At 32.0% G+C, this 17023-nt stretch overlaps 1 protein-coding gene across 1 annotated transcript in view; it reads left to right on the plus strand.

The window, feature by feature from the left end:
• LOC129223103 (uncharacterized) overlaps positions 1-16524 on the plus strand; it is a 31983-nt gene extending 15459 nt beyond the window's left edge. The window contains exon 4 of the mRNA XM_054857670.1: positions 15922-16524. Coding sequence (XP_054713645.1) covers positions 15922-16524 — 603 coding nt within the window. The remainder of the gene's footprint in view (positions 1-15921) is intronic.
• The last annotated feature ends 499 nt before the right edge of the window (positions 16525-17023 follow it).

Genomic DNA, 17023 nt, shown 5'->3' on the forward strand with positions numbered 1-17023 from the left:
GCGCCTAACCATCACGCCACCAGCCGGCCATTGTCACTACTTCATATCTGATTTTTCAAGCTGAAATTTCGCCGAATTTCATTGGAACTAAGTCGAAAGTTGAAAAATCTACCACAAAAAAATATTTTGCGGAGATTAAATTTTCGGAATTACGACCTGTTTGTGAAATTTGGAGCCTCGAAAAATTAGTTCTTTTACAGTATTTTTCGCTTTTGCAACTGAGTGTTGTACTTCCCAGGAAGGAAAAAAAAAGGAAGATCTGTTTAGTTTAATCTATTTACATCATTCTACAAACCTGAAAATTAACCCATATTACTCCATATTACTAAAGACAGCAATAATTCAAGATGATTGAAAGAAAATTTTAACTTGTATCTAGCAAATTAGTTTCCACAATGAAAGATTGTATAGTTTTAAACCACTAGTCGGATTTAAATGAATGGATCCATTTTGACCATTATGGCATCTGCCTATGTGTGACCATTTCTTGCAGCTACTCTAGTTCAGACTTTACTGCATAAAATCGAAGTTTGATTCACATATATACCCTTGATTGGGTTAAGGATGATTTTTTACGGGGCGGGGGACATTCTGCAAGGGGTAGAGCAAGGTAACGATTTCTTCGTTATAATTAATTGTAACATGTCAAGAAGGGTTGCAAGGATTCTGACAAAAATCGCTCATCTGCAGACCTTAAAAGGTAAATTGTTCGATTTTGACGCCAGCTCCAAAAGCGAGAATAAACCGAACGTTTCGTCACGTTTTTTTTTTTTTTTTTTTTTTTTTTTTTAATTTCCATTTATATATTTCTGAAAGTAAAATACGGACCTAGGCAAAATAAAAAGTGTGAGCTGGATTGCGCAATTGAATATAACAACGTTGTCGATGTGGCACGTATATGTGATGTATATTCGATCAAAGTTCTGACAAATCTAACACACTAACAGAGATAAAATGTGTCACACATATATAGTCTTAAACGTGAATCAATGTAATTCATACCAAGAATCCTGACTTCATTCTGCGCCACGTGGCTTTTGCATTGAAAAGAAGGATTTCTTTTCAGCCGGAATTACCTAAATACAAGATACTTTATATCAGTGGTTTCTACTTTCCATTCATTTATTTTTTCTGATATTTTTTTTGGCATCCTTATACATCTATCTGTTTTGATATTTCCAAGGGGATTTGCATTGACTCCATTGGCAAATAAGAAGCCATTAATGTTAAGATTTCCCATGATTTTACTGTACAAAAGTCGACTAGCTAGAATTATTTCGATTTTTCTTTGTTTCTAAAGCAAATTTGGAAAGTGTTATTTAACTCGGGTTTGAAATTTCACGTTATTGTTTTTCATCGACCTTTGAAATATTTTTATTTGAATAATTTTCTATAAATGAATATATCCAGATAAATTTATTGGCACATGCTCATCGCAACACTCTGCTATATAAACAAAGACTTAAGCATAATGTTCCCGCCCCTAAGCCAGGGCTAAGGCAAAAAACTACATGCACTATACCAATATTCCAGTCATTTCATCCAGAGACTGTAGCTTCGTCCTTGTTTGGATTCGTCAGTCTGGGCTAGTAGCTAAAATTAATTTCTACCAGTTTGTTGGCACTCTCAGCTTCAATCAGATGACATCTGCCTCCCGCTTGGTTATTCCCTATTTCTGACTGATGAGCCCAAACAAGGACGACACTGCAGTTTCTGGATGGGATGCGGTACATTACACGTAATTAAAGATTTATATTCTCTATTTTCTGAACATAATTTTATCTATATGAGTGTTATAGTATCCATTTTTCAGATTAATATTGTAACAAATTAAATTTAATTCTGTCAGTTTAAACGCGTTAAGAATAATAAAGTTAAAACGGAGAAACCAAAATCGTCAAACGTCAAGTTTTAGGAGAATAAATAAATATTAAACAAATCGCGTCTGCCGGAGAGGGAACAAAATGCCATCAAGTGTCAGTAACACATCGCTTTAATAGTTTTAACGACCCAATTACGCGTGAAGTTTTCTCGCAAGACTGGAAATAAGGGAAAACATATATTAGTCAATATCAGCCTGCCACTTGTAATGACTGAGAGCAGAAATGCAATATTAGAAAGAAACCAATAACTGGATCAACGCAATGGCAAGATAATTTCAGAGAATCAAAACAAATAATGTTAACCACGAAATTGTTTTTCGAATACCAAAGCTCAATCAAAGAAAACTGTAAAACTTTTGCTCTTTTTCTCGGTTTTTAAATCCATGTATTTATTTTACTAATTCTGAAGTTATTGACGTTATACTGAAAACTTCCTATATTTGTAGATATTTTCAAGAAAAACAATGTTTTAAAAACGAATTTAGGGATTATAGAAAAAAAATAAATAAATCGCAACGCAAGTGTCTCTGAATATGTTTTTCTCTCACTTCTAATACACTAACCAATATACAGGGCCTTCCGTTTCAACCTGCAAAAACATTTATTTCCGCAACCGTTAGTCCTAGATGTATACTTTCAATTGCAAAAATTTTGAGAAACAGATGCAGAGTTAAGTTATTGAAAGTTGGAAGTAAAACTAAAAATAAGTCAAAAAATACAAAATTTAACTTTTTATACGGGCCACAGTTCCCCTAACTTATTTTTAGGGAAATAATCTTCATTGAAAAATAATTCCAACACAAAAGGTTTGAAACTAGTATAGCCAATATTTACTGAGATATGAAACTTAGCGTTTTTTGACTTAAACTGCTTTTCACTCACCTTCAATAGCACCTTTTGGACGAAAATATAGCAGTTAACAAGCTTTTAAAATGATATGAGTGCACAGAGTGTGGTTTTTCAAATTGTTCGAGGTTTTGAAGTGTGTTTTTACGTATCACGGCATAACATTTGCATTTATTTTTGAAAGGCAATGAAAAATATAAAAACCTTGTTTTTCTTACTTTGACGACCTGTCATTCTTCTGAAAGGGCGATAAAATCCAATCTCATCCTCTGTATGGTCTCTTAAAACTTTGAAATGGTATATCTGCTTGAGTTTTAGTCGCACAAATGTCAAGCTTTTTGTGTCATTAATATTTTTCAAAGGAGATTTAATTATTGCTCTAAATATTAGTTAGGGTACCTGGGGCCCGTATAAAAAGTTAAACTTTTTATTTCTTGACTAACTTTTGTTTTTGCTTCAAACTTTCGCTATCTTAACTCTGCATCTGATTTTGAATATTTTTGCAGTTGGAAGTATACATCTAGGATAAACGGTTGTGAAAATTAATGTTTTGCAAGTTAAAACGGAACAACCTGTATATATTTTTAATTTTATGAGTCTGAAAGTATCTTGGTTTCAAAATAAGTAGTTGAACATGAAACGCAGAAAGAGGAAGGAAATTATTTTGTGACCATCTCGGAGCAAATATATGAATGACTGATAGAGTAAAGAGAGGAGAAAAAAAATGCTAAATACCATTTACTAAAGTAGTGAAAGACGATTGTCGGCGACCCGCGGGTCACCTAGTTCTGACGGAGGGGGGGGGGCAATGTTTATTCCCCCAGATGAAAAAATGAATCAAAACCCTCTCTCACCCTTGATATATACAGATTTTATGAAATCATCGTAATTATTATAGAATTTGTAAAAATGAGCATTACTAATAAAGAGATATACCTGTAAAAAATTCAAAATGAAAATTAGCTCAATATAGTGTCAATAACTGAAGCATACAGCAAATGTATACCTACAAAGTTGTCTGACATATTTACAGATGGAAATAATTTTCCTTGGCAATTTACCTCTCAAAAGCTCAAAATTCCTTGAATTAATACGAGACGTTTATTTTGGTTGAAGGAAGATATTTAAATTTAACTAAGAATGCTTTCAAAAGTATTGGAGGACCTTTTTATTTTTATATTTTCCCAAATGGGTGGAACTTGGACAGAAAAGTTACTATGAGAAATAAGCGGCAAGAAATTCAGCAAAAGGGACTGAGTTAAAAACGGGACTGTGCTACCAAAATCGGGAATTCCGGTCACTTTAGCCCAAATAACATTTTGGCTAGGACTTTTATTTATATAGGACTTTTATAATCCAAGTGTGATCAAAAATAAGAAAATAGTATAATACTACTAACCAGTTCAAAACTTTAACTTTGGTTTACACGGCAAGGAACAAAAACTTTATAAAAAGTACGGAAAATTTTTTGACGAGAAATAATTCTATTCAAGCGTATCTGAGTAACAAACTGGAGATTTAGCTCGAGTAAAAATTCATTGAAACATTACAAATGCAGATATAGATGTGTTTGAAACTGACATAGACGCAGTTCAATTCGAAATTGAAACCCCGTTTCAGAAGTCCAAAGCCCTACTGGGTTCTACGTTCAAAAAAATTAAGGCCTGATGAGATGATGGCCAGTGTGTTGGACCGGCAATATCTGAATTTTATTGAAAAGCAAAATATGGATACCAGGTTTGACTTCACACTCACACGCTTAGTTAGTAGACAAACAAATTAAAATCTTCAATAAGATAAATTTAAGGCATGGACAAAAATTTTCGGCTAATAGATACATTATGCGTCGATTCCTTCAAAGTTATTTTTTTCGATTAAAAAAAAGTTCCCTTTTTTTTATCAGGTTTTGAGTTTCGGCCACTCTTATGAACAGATTTGTTTTCAAGTCAATAGCGTAATAGAACGGTGAATATTCAGAATCATATTGTAATTTAAAAGTAACGTATCATTAATCTAATAGATCAACCTCACAGGGTTCATTAAAAAGATTAAAGAAGCAATTTAAAAGATTAAAATACAATAGAGCTATTATTTTGAAGTATCCCGTTTGTATAATGTTTTTACTTTCAGCGTTCTAAGATTGCGTTATTGGAAATGGAAGTAATCCTTCCTAATAGTAAAAATATCTAAAAAAAAATGACCCATTTGGGAAAAAAAAAAAAAAAAACCACCACTGGTGCAAGGGATGAAAAACATTTTTCTCATAGATTAATCGCCTTTTCATCTTTATCGTGGATGATAAATCCAGATTGATGATCCCGAGAAATTCCGACTCCACAAATGCATGTATTACTAATTTTTACGCTCTTTTCATTTTAAGAAAAGGTAAGTTCGACTTAAAAGAAATAGTTTTAATGTTACATTATCCCCAAAAATTGCTAAAGATTTCATTCAAGAAACAAGACATGATTTTAAGAAAGTAAAATTCTACGCAATGTTTTGCTACTAACGTTACAGATGCAAGCTATTTGAAGTACCAAGCAAAGACAAATTTTATGGATCATTTTTATGTTGCCTAAAATTGTTAACCATAAAACAGATGCATAAAACGTCCTGCTCAGAATATAAAACCTTGAATGTGTCATTCAATTCGAAGCGAGTAACGTAAACATTTCTGTTTTCTCTCTCACGCTTGAGGGAATCCATCACTAAAATGGACATGAGTTTTCTCGTTTTTCTAGAAAATATTTTACGACCTAAATACTCTGAGGGAGGCTCTTAACGTTCGCTTACCATGTGCATTTCAAATATCTATATGGATGCTAAAATTTGTACACTGACTGGAATGTTTTCAAAAAAAAAAAAAAAAAACGCTTATTACATTTTCTACATTTTTAGTTTCGATTATTTTCTATATTAGCGTATAAATGCTTCGTTATGCTCAAAATTGGGAATAAAAGCACATCACCAATCGTCTAAGGTATCTCAAATATTAACCTTAAAAGTGAAAAAAATATTGATAATTGACTTATTCATGATATGTAGATCTACGAAAATTTCAGCCTAGTTGTTTAGTTTTTACCTGTAGAACTCTAAAACGCATAAGTTTTAGGTTGTAAGAAAAAAAAAGGGTTTGCATATCAGTGGTAACTCAACGTTAAATTAATTTCTAACTATTTTAATTTGGGCGATCTATTTTCGGTAAAATTAAAGAACTTAAGTTTTTTATTTTCACGTTTTTACGAACCACGTAAAAACGTGAAATTTAAAAATCTTATATAATCAAAATAATGAAAAATAATTCAATCTTACACAGCACATGAATTCCAATAGAATGCAACAAGCGTTTCATCTCGAATATGTATGTGGATATTAACTTATGAAAAATAGTTCAGACGGCAGCACTGCGAACGATAAAACCAAAGAACAATAAATGATCGAAACATGATTGCCACCTTTTAACCGGATTTTATTAAAATGTGGCAAAATCAAAGTAATCAATGTAAATTCGACTGCACAGCTTCGTAGTTTGAACTTAAAAAGACATTTTAAGCAATTAATCAACTAACCAATGGTCATACTAAAGTGAATTATTCTGACTTTGACACTGAATTGAAATAGTATTACGAACGATAGAACAAAAAAAAAAAAAAAGATTTTATTCATGCTATTTAAAGATTATATTCATCATGTCAAAATATAACAGAAATCAATATTAAAATTTGATGACTTAAAATTAATGTAACACAGAAAAGGAGATCTGAAAATCAGCATACATTCAAAAAATTAATAAATAAATAAAAATAAAAATAAACAAATAAAATAAAATAAGTTAATTAAAATACAATTTAATAAATAAATAAATAATAAAAATTAAAACACGTTTCATAGTTCGTCAAACTTGAGACATTTTAGTTTTTATTATTATCAATGATAATTTTTCTTTTCCTGCCCTGCCATCCAAAAGAAGTTATAAAAAATTTCTAAGAATAAACACGCAGACAGGCAGACCTTCATGAGGAAAACTGCATCAAAACTGCAGAGGCTATCTGTACCACCTTTGTTTTAATTTAAAACTTTCATGGACAGGACAACAACATTAATAATAACTTTCCGTCACTTAGTTTTGAAATTTCAATATTCTAGGCCAGGTTTAGGCATGGACATATGGATCACGGGCTCAAGGCACCAACATTTTGGGGGCACCAAATCTTTAACTAAAGTTTTGAAAATTGAACCAATTGAAATTACACCATAGGAAAACTAAAAAAAAGGAGAAACATTCTACTTAAAGTTACAACCTCTTTCAGAAACCCCAAAGCCCCAGGCTTAATACTTTGTTTTAAATGGTATATTAGAGAATTTTTTACATTCATGTCCTACTCCTACCTGGAAAAAGTTTGATGTCAATTATTATAACGTTTTCGCAATTTATAATGTAATGTAAGACATTACACTACATTTAGCGTGGATGCAGTAAATACTTAAGTATATAATACAAATATTAACATAAAGTAAAATTAAGGAGAAGTGAAGGGACACCAAATGAAAATCGTGCCCAGTATCCTCAAAAATCTTAATCGGGCCATATTAATATTTTAAACGGATACATATGCGTTTCCCTGGACTTGTAAGCTTTCTCTAGGAAGTTTTCAATTTCATAACGCGTACACTTCACTTTTGCAGTAAATTTATCAATGACAAGAGCTATTCGTTAATCGCTATTTTTTATCGTCTCTTCCTATGAATGAATAATTTCATTTTACCGGCTTTGACATACTTCTAAAAAATGTACTCACTAACCAATTCAAACCATAGCCAGACGCACAAATTGCCGATTGAAGATTCCTTGCTGCCTTGTCCACCAGCTTACTTGAACCAGCGAATGAAATATTGATTGAAAAAGTCTTCATTCGGTTGTTCATGTTCATACACCCAACAGAGGTTCAATTCGAATGGTGAATTGATCCGTTATAGCTAAAGAAGGATTTAAACTATTCAGGATCTAAGTTCTTTTTCGGTATCGGTATCAGCTTAAAGAACATGGTTCCTATTTTTTACGATGTTTCCTATCATTTAAATCCGCCAAATGTCATTATCATTTTATAATTAATAAAGGGTCCACCGCCAAAAGATATTTAAATATTTTTAACGGAACACTCTCTAACTGGTAAATCAATTACATTCAACAACCTATGATCGGATGTTTAGAGGAGCTATTATTTGTGGGCAGGTAAAGGGCAGTAAGTGCAAATTTTTAATTACCCCCCCCCCCTTTTTCTTTTTAAACCTCTTGTATGTTAGCTTTTCTGTACGAGATTTTTTTGTTTGTTTCCTTTAAAAGAAAAAAGTTTAACTCCAACCTTTCCTTATTGTTAGTATTAAATACAAAACGCCTTTCTTCAAATGTCTCGAAAACTTCTGTCTACAAATACTGCCGTTTACCTACCTACAGCAGTATTATCATTATCATCCAAAGCTAGCTGCCTTATTTTTTAAGCTACTTTTAATAAAATATGTTCGATCCAAATTAAATCTGTAGATGAATTAGTTCAAGGAAAGCTTCGGATAGTTGAGTGATTTGTAAAATGGAAAGGCCAAGACTCTTTTAATTTCAAACCCTAAAGCTTTATTCACTCCGAAAGGCACTTCTTTTCATCTCTAAGCATGACGAAAGGGAAGATGAACGCAAGACTATCATAACTGTAAGACTTTTACCAGGTGAAAGATCTATGGTATGATTATGAAGGAAAGAAAGCTTATTTTTATAACTTTAGAATTTTTATGCTACTAAGTGCGTGTTTTTCTCTTACGAAACAGTTCAATACGCCAGTCTCACATGTTTACGGAAGCTTGACACTGGGGGACTATAAAGATTTTGCTGCGATTTAGCGTGTCAACCATTTGTCATGTCGTTACTTATTGTAAAAGATTAAATAAGTCCATCTGTATGAATTTTGTTTTGCGTTGTTGCTGAAACCTATTAACTGTTTTTTATTAGATAACATACAAGTAACTCGAACCGTAGTTGTGTCTGGTGTACTGCACCTTTCAGGTTTTCTTTTTTTTTCCCAGCAATTCTTGGATTTTGTTTTTGTTGTACGTTAAAAAAAAAGAAAAAAAAAAGTTACACACATCGGAGGGCACCACAGGTGACTTATTTTACATTTTGACCATTTGTAATAGTGTTATGACATTGAAATGAAAATATGGTAAAATGTACTGGCGTATAAACCATAATCGTAGAATGGTGAAAATAAAAAGACAAATGCTCAATTTCACGTTTCTACAGAGCGTGGAAAATGGTGTAATAAAAATCTATCGAATGCAAAAAGTGCATCTTTTCACAATGTTATAAGCATAAACCGTTATCATTCACGAAAGACAATAATATCAAACCAAAAATTCGAGGATAATCAGTTTTTTTCCAACAAGAAGAGTTTTACTCAGAAAATAATCTACCGAAAAACCTTAAAAAAAAACAAAAAAAAAACAGGTGCTGAAATATGTTCTTGTTAAGACAGTTGGCTGGTAATCTCTATTTTACGAGTTTTTCCCAAAATCTCAAAAGAAGATGAAAAAAAAAAAAAAAAAAAACAACAACAAATAATAATACAAATAAATAAATAAATAATATAAATACATTTAAATTAAAGTGAACAACTAATAAAATATTTAAAAAAAAATTAAAATCTCAAGACTTTTTCATCAGCTTGATTTGCACTAGAATGTATGAAATAAAATAAGTATTTAATTTCTTGATTATAATGCTCAAAAATTTTAGTTCATTTTAATATATGTATATTTACATTAATGCTAAAGCAGCCAGTAAAGTTTAAATTAAAAATTTGATAGAAGAAATAGTCGGTATAGTAAAAGCCCCCCCCCCATTCGTACTAAACAATGTACCACCTGTTTCTTCTATCAAATTTTTAATTTAACCTTTACTGGCTGCTTTAGCATTAACGTAAATATAAATATGTTAAGATTAACTGCAATTTTTGAGCATTATAATCAAGAAATCAATTACTTATTTTTTTTGCTGCTTAAACATTAAAGTAAATATAAGTATATTAAAATGAATTGTAATTGTTGAGCATTATAATCAAGAAATTAAATACTTATTTTATTTCATATATTTTAGTGCGAATCAAGCTGATGAAAAAGTCTTTAGAAAAAAGTTTTTTTGTTTTATTATTTAAAACGAAAAATCTTTTGTTCGAAAAAGTTAAAACGAAAAAGCATACATTTGTATTAAAGGCTTATATTTAGCTTATATAATAATTTAACGGCCTAATTCCACAACACACTCCCCTTTCTTCCGCTGGCCACCCCCAAAGATCTTCGTCTTTCGCCCTGTTACCACAAGTTCCTTCCAAAAGTCCGTTCTAAGCATCTTTACAGAGGAGCGGCCTGACGCATTGTGCTGTTAGCTCACGAGGAATCTCACATCAGTGCAAATATTTTTTTAAAGGCTTATATTTAGCATATATAATTTAATTGTCAGAATCCACAAATGTATGCTTGCTTAGGTTTAGCCTTGAAATTTATATGGGAAATTTATTAACAAAACTTCAGTTTTATGAATACTATTATTTAATTGTTTCTTGAAACAATTGAAAAGCGGAAGTGTGTTAAGTTTCACCGGGCTAAATTTAACCCAGCACCCGGAAGCAAAGTTAAATTATAACGGAGAAAGCAAGTACAGAAAAAGTCTTTAATAATTAAAATGCGTTACGCCCCCCACAACATATCTACGATACAGAGTTCTTAATCTTGCCCAACTATAGACAACAAATTGAAAGCCTTTACTGAAAAGCGTGAAGCCATGTGGTTGGCCAGATGAAAGAGAAGAAAAGAACCATGCTAAAAGAAGAAGGTTTGAGCAATTGTTTGTGATGATAATGTACAATTTCGTTGTTAGAAGTTTTTTGTAGCGTTGTAACACTGCTCTCAGCTTCTCGTAACTACGCGAAGGAAACTATTCTGAATATAGCCGCTAAAGGACCCAAGACACTTCATGCAGAGTTACGTTTATCACCAAATGTAGGTAAGATAAAATTACTAACGCAAAGGTATTAAAATATCATGGCATTAGATTTTCGAAATGCAAATGTTTTGTCCATGGTTCGAGAACAATGGTAAAAGAATAAAATGATTTTCCACACCAAGTTCAAACTACTATTTTGAAGCATTATCTTAGGGATTAAAGTAGAAACTTGGGGATCAAAGTAAAAACTTAGGAATCAAATTTTAGCTTAAGGTCCAAATTGTAAACTCAGGGTTCAAATATAAACTTAGATCACAATTCTTTTACTCCAATTATATCCTATGGACTCGAAATCTGAACTCTTTACAATAACGTGACCTATGATGTCCAAAAGTTATGCATATATCACAAAGAGACAGAAACACTTAAATAAATATCGATAAAATCGTTGAAAACTATTAATAGAGAATCATGATATAAATGTGTAACGTGTGTATGCAAAACATTGTATTCAACGTGTAGACATGTGCATTTTGTGATTATATCTTTTATCAATTTTCGTTACTATTTTAAAAAATACTCTTAATTCTTAAGTGCACCAATTTGGTTTTGGAAATTGTTCTCGTTTAAATATAAGGGAAAGTTAAGGATCAATTTTTTTTTAGGGATCAATTCATGTCCCATATATGTCAGAAGCAGCATCAAATGACTATTAGTTCTAAAAACACTTTAACAATAAGCGGCATATAAAGTATGTAAATACCAAGACCTATTTACGAAATAAATACTTAACAAATTATTCAAGAAAGCTTGCTGTACTAAATATAAATGCTTAACGAGACTAAATAATTTAATTAACAATAGCATACTTTTATACTAACATACTTTTCCACTATTATAACATGTGCCCACAGACTTTGCTTCAACATGCATTTTAAATACGAGAGTGAGTAAATGTCTTTTAACGAAGAATTTTTATTAATTGCATTTTAAAATTTATTCCAGAAGTTTAAATATCTCCATTTTACGAAACATTTGCAGGAATGTAATTTAGTTAGGTGCGCTGCATTGGAATCAAACTTTCTAAATTCGAAGAATTGAAATGAATTGCGTCATAAATTTATGACAAATTTAAATTTATCTATTTTTGAGTTACATTTGTGGGTTTGGAACTTATTAGATCAAGCTTTCAAAAATAGAAAAATACTAAAAGATGCTGAATCATATATTTTTTAAAACTTTTCAATCAAACTTTTAATTAAAAGTTCGAGTTTATACATTATTTTCTGACGCTCTAAAATTTCGTTTTTATAGCTTCTGTCCAAACTAAAAACGACATTTTGTTGTTTATTTTTTTTTAAAACAATTTTTGTTTAACTGAATGTTTAAAGTCATAAAATCTTTTAAAAAAGTAAGCTAATTACCTCTCTTTCAGTACATTAAAGCTGATGATCCTTAACTTTTTCTTACGAAAACTATTACGAAGGCATACAGAAAAGGCATGGTACAACCTTCCTAAATTTTTAATGTTTTAAGTCCATCATGAAAAGCAATCAATAAAAGCAAAAAGCAAGAATAAAAGAGCGCAATAAACTTACATTTTCAGCCGAGACTCCACTATCTTAAGTTTCTAATGTCAAGTCTAAAAAACTTCTATTGTGTGCCGAAATAATTTCAAAGCATTTGAAATTTGAAAGGTATATCATCTAAAGTGTTGTGAAGTTCTACTTTCTGATCTACTTTACAGAGTTTAGCGTACTTGCTCTTCTAAATCAAGTACAAATAATTTATCGTTATTAAGGCCAGCCCAAAGTAGCAGGGAATCGGTTTATGAAACTGACATGCTTCCAACGGCCTTAATGAAGCTCGTATTGGTTTATTGACAACATACATTTTCGAGTTCGTGTACTCGGTCACACAGGACCCGTTTATGAACTCACGTTCAATATGACAGATAGCACAATACAGGGACATAGTGTAGGACAGAATTAACAGCACAAAGAGGGAAGTTACAACCAGGGCAACGGGCGGGAATCGAACCCACCACCTCGGGATTATAGAGGCTCGTAACAGCAGCTCTGCAGAACAAAATAAACATTGGTTAAAGCTTAGCTTGTTGCCAATGAATACAGCAAAATTCTATGAGTGCATGCAATAAGTGTGTACGGATGCGTTCGGAAACAATACACTAGTTACACAGCGTGGTTAGTTTTTTCCGTCCCTTCAACAAGTTTTTATGTATATAGTCATGTTAAGTCCGTACGAAAAAGAAATCAGTCGTATACGCACGCGTCTTGCTGAAATTACATCTGATGTTTGTTTCATCAATGAAAAGATTTTTTAGATGATAATTTCTTACATCATGAAACTCTTTGCGAATATAATATAGAATCAAAAAAGAAAGGAGATTCGGAAAATGAAGTGTAAAGCTGTGTGTGTGTGTGTTTTTAAAGCAAAAGATTATGTAAAGTGAGTCGGAATTTTCTTGAATGCAACGATTCTTTTCTTAATTTTAATTAAAAATGAATTTTTTTTTTATCATTGAGTTTCTGCATTTAATATTCCAATTACACATTACATTTGTTAAAGTTTGTAAAACTCACAAAAAACATTGTTATCTGCTGTATGTCTATGAACTTGATTTAGAGAACAAGCCTTAAAATGCTTTCATTAAGAGTTCGATATATAGAGTTCATTTATCAATCGCATTTAATTCTAAAATAAATTCTAATGTCCAAAATTGTAAAACAATAGTTTTAACAGTAAACAAGCAGTTAAACAATGTTTTCTTATTGCATAAGACCAGATTTCAATCTGCGATTAGTCCGCGCGTTCTTTCTGGCTTAAAAAAAAAAAAAAAAAAAAAAAGTGGCACAGCAGCCCATGAGGTCAAAGTCTTACTGTGCCTTTGTCAGTTGACGAAACCGAGGGTTTTGGGGTTCAAGGCAGATGATCTGGTTGGCTGGTCAGCCGAACGCGGAACCCCAGGGTTTAATTCTCAAGCACGCTTGGTAATCATTTCATAGACCCACTGAAGAGATGACAGGTTGAGTCGATAGTTCCCTACCCGGAAGTTCAATCTGGCTCCGCGACGTGGAAGAGCGAATCGTTACCATTAAACCACAGGGTTTTGACAAATTTATTACATATGAAAATAATTCGGACTGAAAATGTTTCAAAATAAACAGTCCTTTTCTTTTGAAATTCCAATTGAATTACCATTTTATATTGTAAAACATGACATAAAGTTGAGTTACCACGGGGTAGCTAAACTTTATGTCATGTTTTAGCCTGCAAAAACAAAAAAAAAGGGAGTTTAGTGAACAGTTCATTACTATAATGTCGATGGCAGAAAGAATTTTCATTTCTTTCTAATTGTAATGCGTATTTTTATGACAGACTTTTTCAATATGGAGGAGCGCGATTTTCAGTTTTCTCCAATTTTATTGCGTACTTTATTAAATTTGTCTCGTGACGGTGACGGGAGTGGGCGTATTTTTTTTTTTTTTTTTTTTTTTTTTGTTGTTCTAACTGAATTGCGGATATTACCATTTTCCTTCGGAAGTAGAGAATTCCGTTCGAGTTGTAATACGTGTTTAAGTTTTATTTCCAAAAGGGGAAGGGAAGTTTTCATTTTACTCTATTTGTAAACGCGTATTTCAAGAAAATTACTTTTTTTTAAATTCTAAATGATGATGTGGGAAGCATGATTTTCATTTTGTTGCAATCGTAATGCATGTTTAAACAAACTTCTGTTTTTTGCCGTGTGTGTGTCTGGGGATGGAGGGGGGGGGGGGAGCGTTCATTTTGAAAAAATGCAACTTCTTTTAACTATTTCAATTCGCGCCACATTTCATCACTTTGTTGCGGACCACACTATGTGAAGGCTAATAAGCTGACATTATCATATAAAAGAAATTGATTTGAACGTAGGGAAATTTCCTTTTATTTAAATTAAAAAACTACTTTAAAAATTACATTATACTGAATAGATGCACCATTGGGGAAGATAAACATTGCTAAATGTAGTATTTTAATTTCCCCCAAATCTCTTGTCACTGAATAAGCATAAGAAAGCATTTTTCATTTGATTGAATTAAAGGGTTTTTTCATTGAGGTTTAATGTTTTTCTGATGTTAGCTGTAAAGTAGAAAAATGCTTGTCATTAATTGTAAAAAAATCCATTGTAAAAAAGAAAGAAAAAATCTATTTTATTCTCCAAATAAATGATTTAACTAATTATTAGCACTGCTTTTAGAGAGGAAGATATTCAATGAAACGCACTTTCACTTTCAAATCGAAACTAATTTATTTATTTATTTTTTTTTGCTTCTAAGAGTTTTATTTAATTCTTTACTGTAAGCTGCAACTTTAAAAGAAAATTCTTTTTTTTTTCTCTTTTTTTCTCCCTCTTCGATTGCTATTTATTGCCAACAAACTTCGAATATTGAAAAAAAAAATACTTTTTTCTTCCTATTCATTTTTCAAGACATGTAGTTTTTTTTTTTTTTTTTGCAATTCGGGTGCAATGCTATAAGACTATTCTTTAACAATAAATTATGCAATATTTGTTTTAACTATTATTACATACATTTGTAAAGAAAAGTATGCGACTGGATTTAGATATAATTTATAAATTATCAAACAAAAAAATATTTTTTTTATTTTTTAGGTTCAAAACGTTTTTATTCAAATAATTTACTCAAACCTACAATAATAAATAAATAGATAATAAGTAGTTAAAACACAATAAAGTACTGCAAAGTGCGAAAAAACTAGCGTATATTTACTTTCGGTAAAGAATTACATACGCTATTATCTTCAAAAAATAAAAAATAAATAAAAAAAAAATATGTGTAGAATTAAGCGCATTTTTGAATATTTTAAAAACGCACGACCCTATATTTTGTGTACTAAAATAATTGCGATATTTAAAAACTCATTTTTGTGTCTTACTAAAAATTTAGGACCTTTTTCACGTGATTTTAGATGCTTACTATTTTTTTAAAACAACTTACTACATAACTGGTTATTTTAAAGTTTATTTTTTGTTGAAGTTTTTAATGACATAACCTAATGAGTCCAGCGGGTAATGTTTGAAACAAAGTCCAATAGATGGTGCTAGGGGCACGTGGGTGAAGCCAAACTTGGTGCGCATGCTCCGTTGAGTGGGCAATTGTAAATGTAACGATCCTTCATCAGGAATACTTCAGTTTGGATGGCAATCTGAACAAACAGAATTATCGCTACTGGGGCAGAGAACGGTCAGAGATCACTGTTGTCCGAAGCCTCCAACCGAAAAAAATTCTTGTGTGGTGTGCAATATCCTCGCATGGTGTGTTTGGCCCTGTTTTCATCGATGGAACTCTAAGCGGGGCGAAATACAGAAAGTTACTGGACGCGGAGTTCATCCCTTTTCTTCATGGTAATGACTTGGTTCAAGGTCAATGGTTTATGCAAGATGGAGCAAGACCACATCGTACCGCGGAAGTTTTCGAGATGCTCAATGAGCATTTTAGCGATCGAATTACTGGGTTAGATTACTCATCGCACTTCCAAGGTGGTATCAAATGGCCCCCACACTCATCGGATTTGAACCCCTGCGATTACTACCTATGGGGTAGTTTGAAGAGCAAAATATGGCAGAGAAGTCCTACGAACCTTTCAGAACTGAAAACTGCCATTACAACTGCTGTCGAGACGATTGACAGTGAGGCCCACTCACGAGTAATGGTTGGATTCCAGAAACGCCTAACTGCTGTCCTTGTTAAAGATGGCGGTCACTTCAAACCTCTATATCATTAATAGCCCAGTATGTCCTTTCAATATACGTCATTAAATTCTTCTCATGCCTCTTGTTGGTTTTTATTTTTTCATTTGTTTCAAACATTACCCGCTGGGCCACCCGGTATTAATCGCTCATGAGTTGGGGCTGGAGTCATGCATCCAACGGCTTCTCCTTTTGTAAAAAAAAAAAAAAGGTTTTGTTTATTTCGAAAAATTTTATTTACTCTTACTTTTCAGCAAGACTATCTTTCCTCACAACATATTTTCTTAAAATTACACTCTATTCTAATTTACCTTATGTAAATCGTCGCAAACTATCGTCTCGCGTCTTCAAAAGCGAGTTGAAAAAAGAAATGCATCGAGCCGGGAAGGGGGGAGGGGCTTAGTAGTAAGCTTTAATAGGGATAAGCATTTGAAAATGTTTGGCTTTTTACTTCTCAAAAAGTAGGCCAAAATTTTTTTTGCATAGTTTTTTTTTTTTTTTTTTGCGGTCTCAGACAGCTTGAAATGAGTCTAC

This window comes from Uloborus diversus, chromosome 5, assembly GCF_026930045.1.
Source record: "Uloborus diversus isolate 005 chromosome 5, Udiv.v.3.1, whole genome shotgun sequence".
Lineage (NCBI taxonomy): Eukaryota > Metazoa > Arthropoda > Arachnida > Araneae > Uloboridae > Uloborus > Uloborus diversus.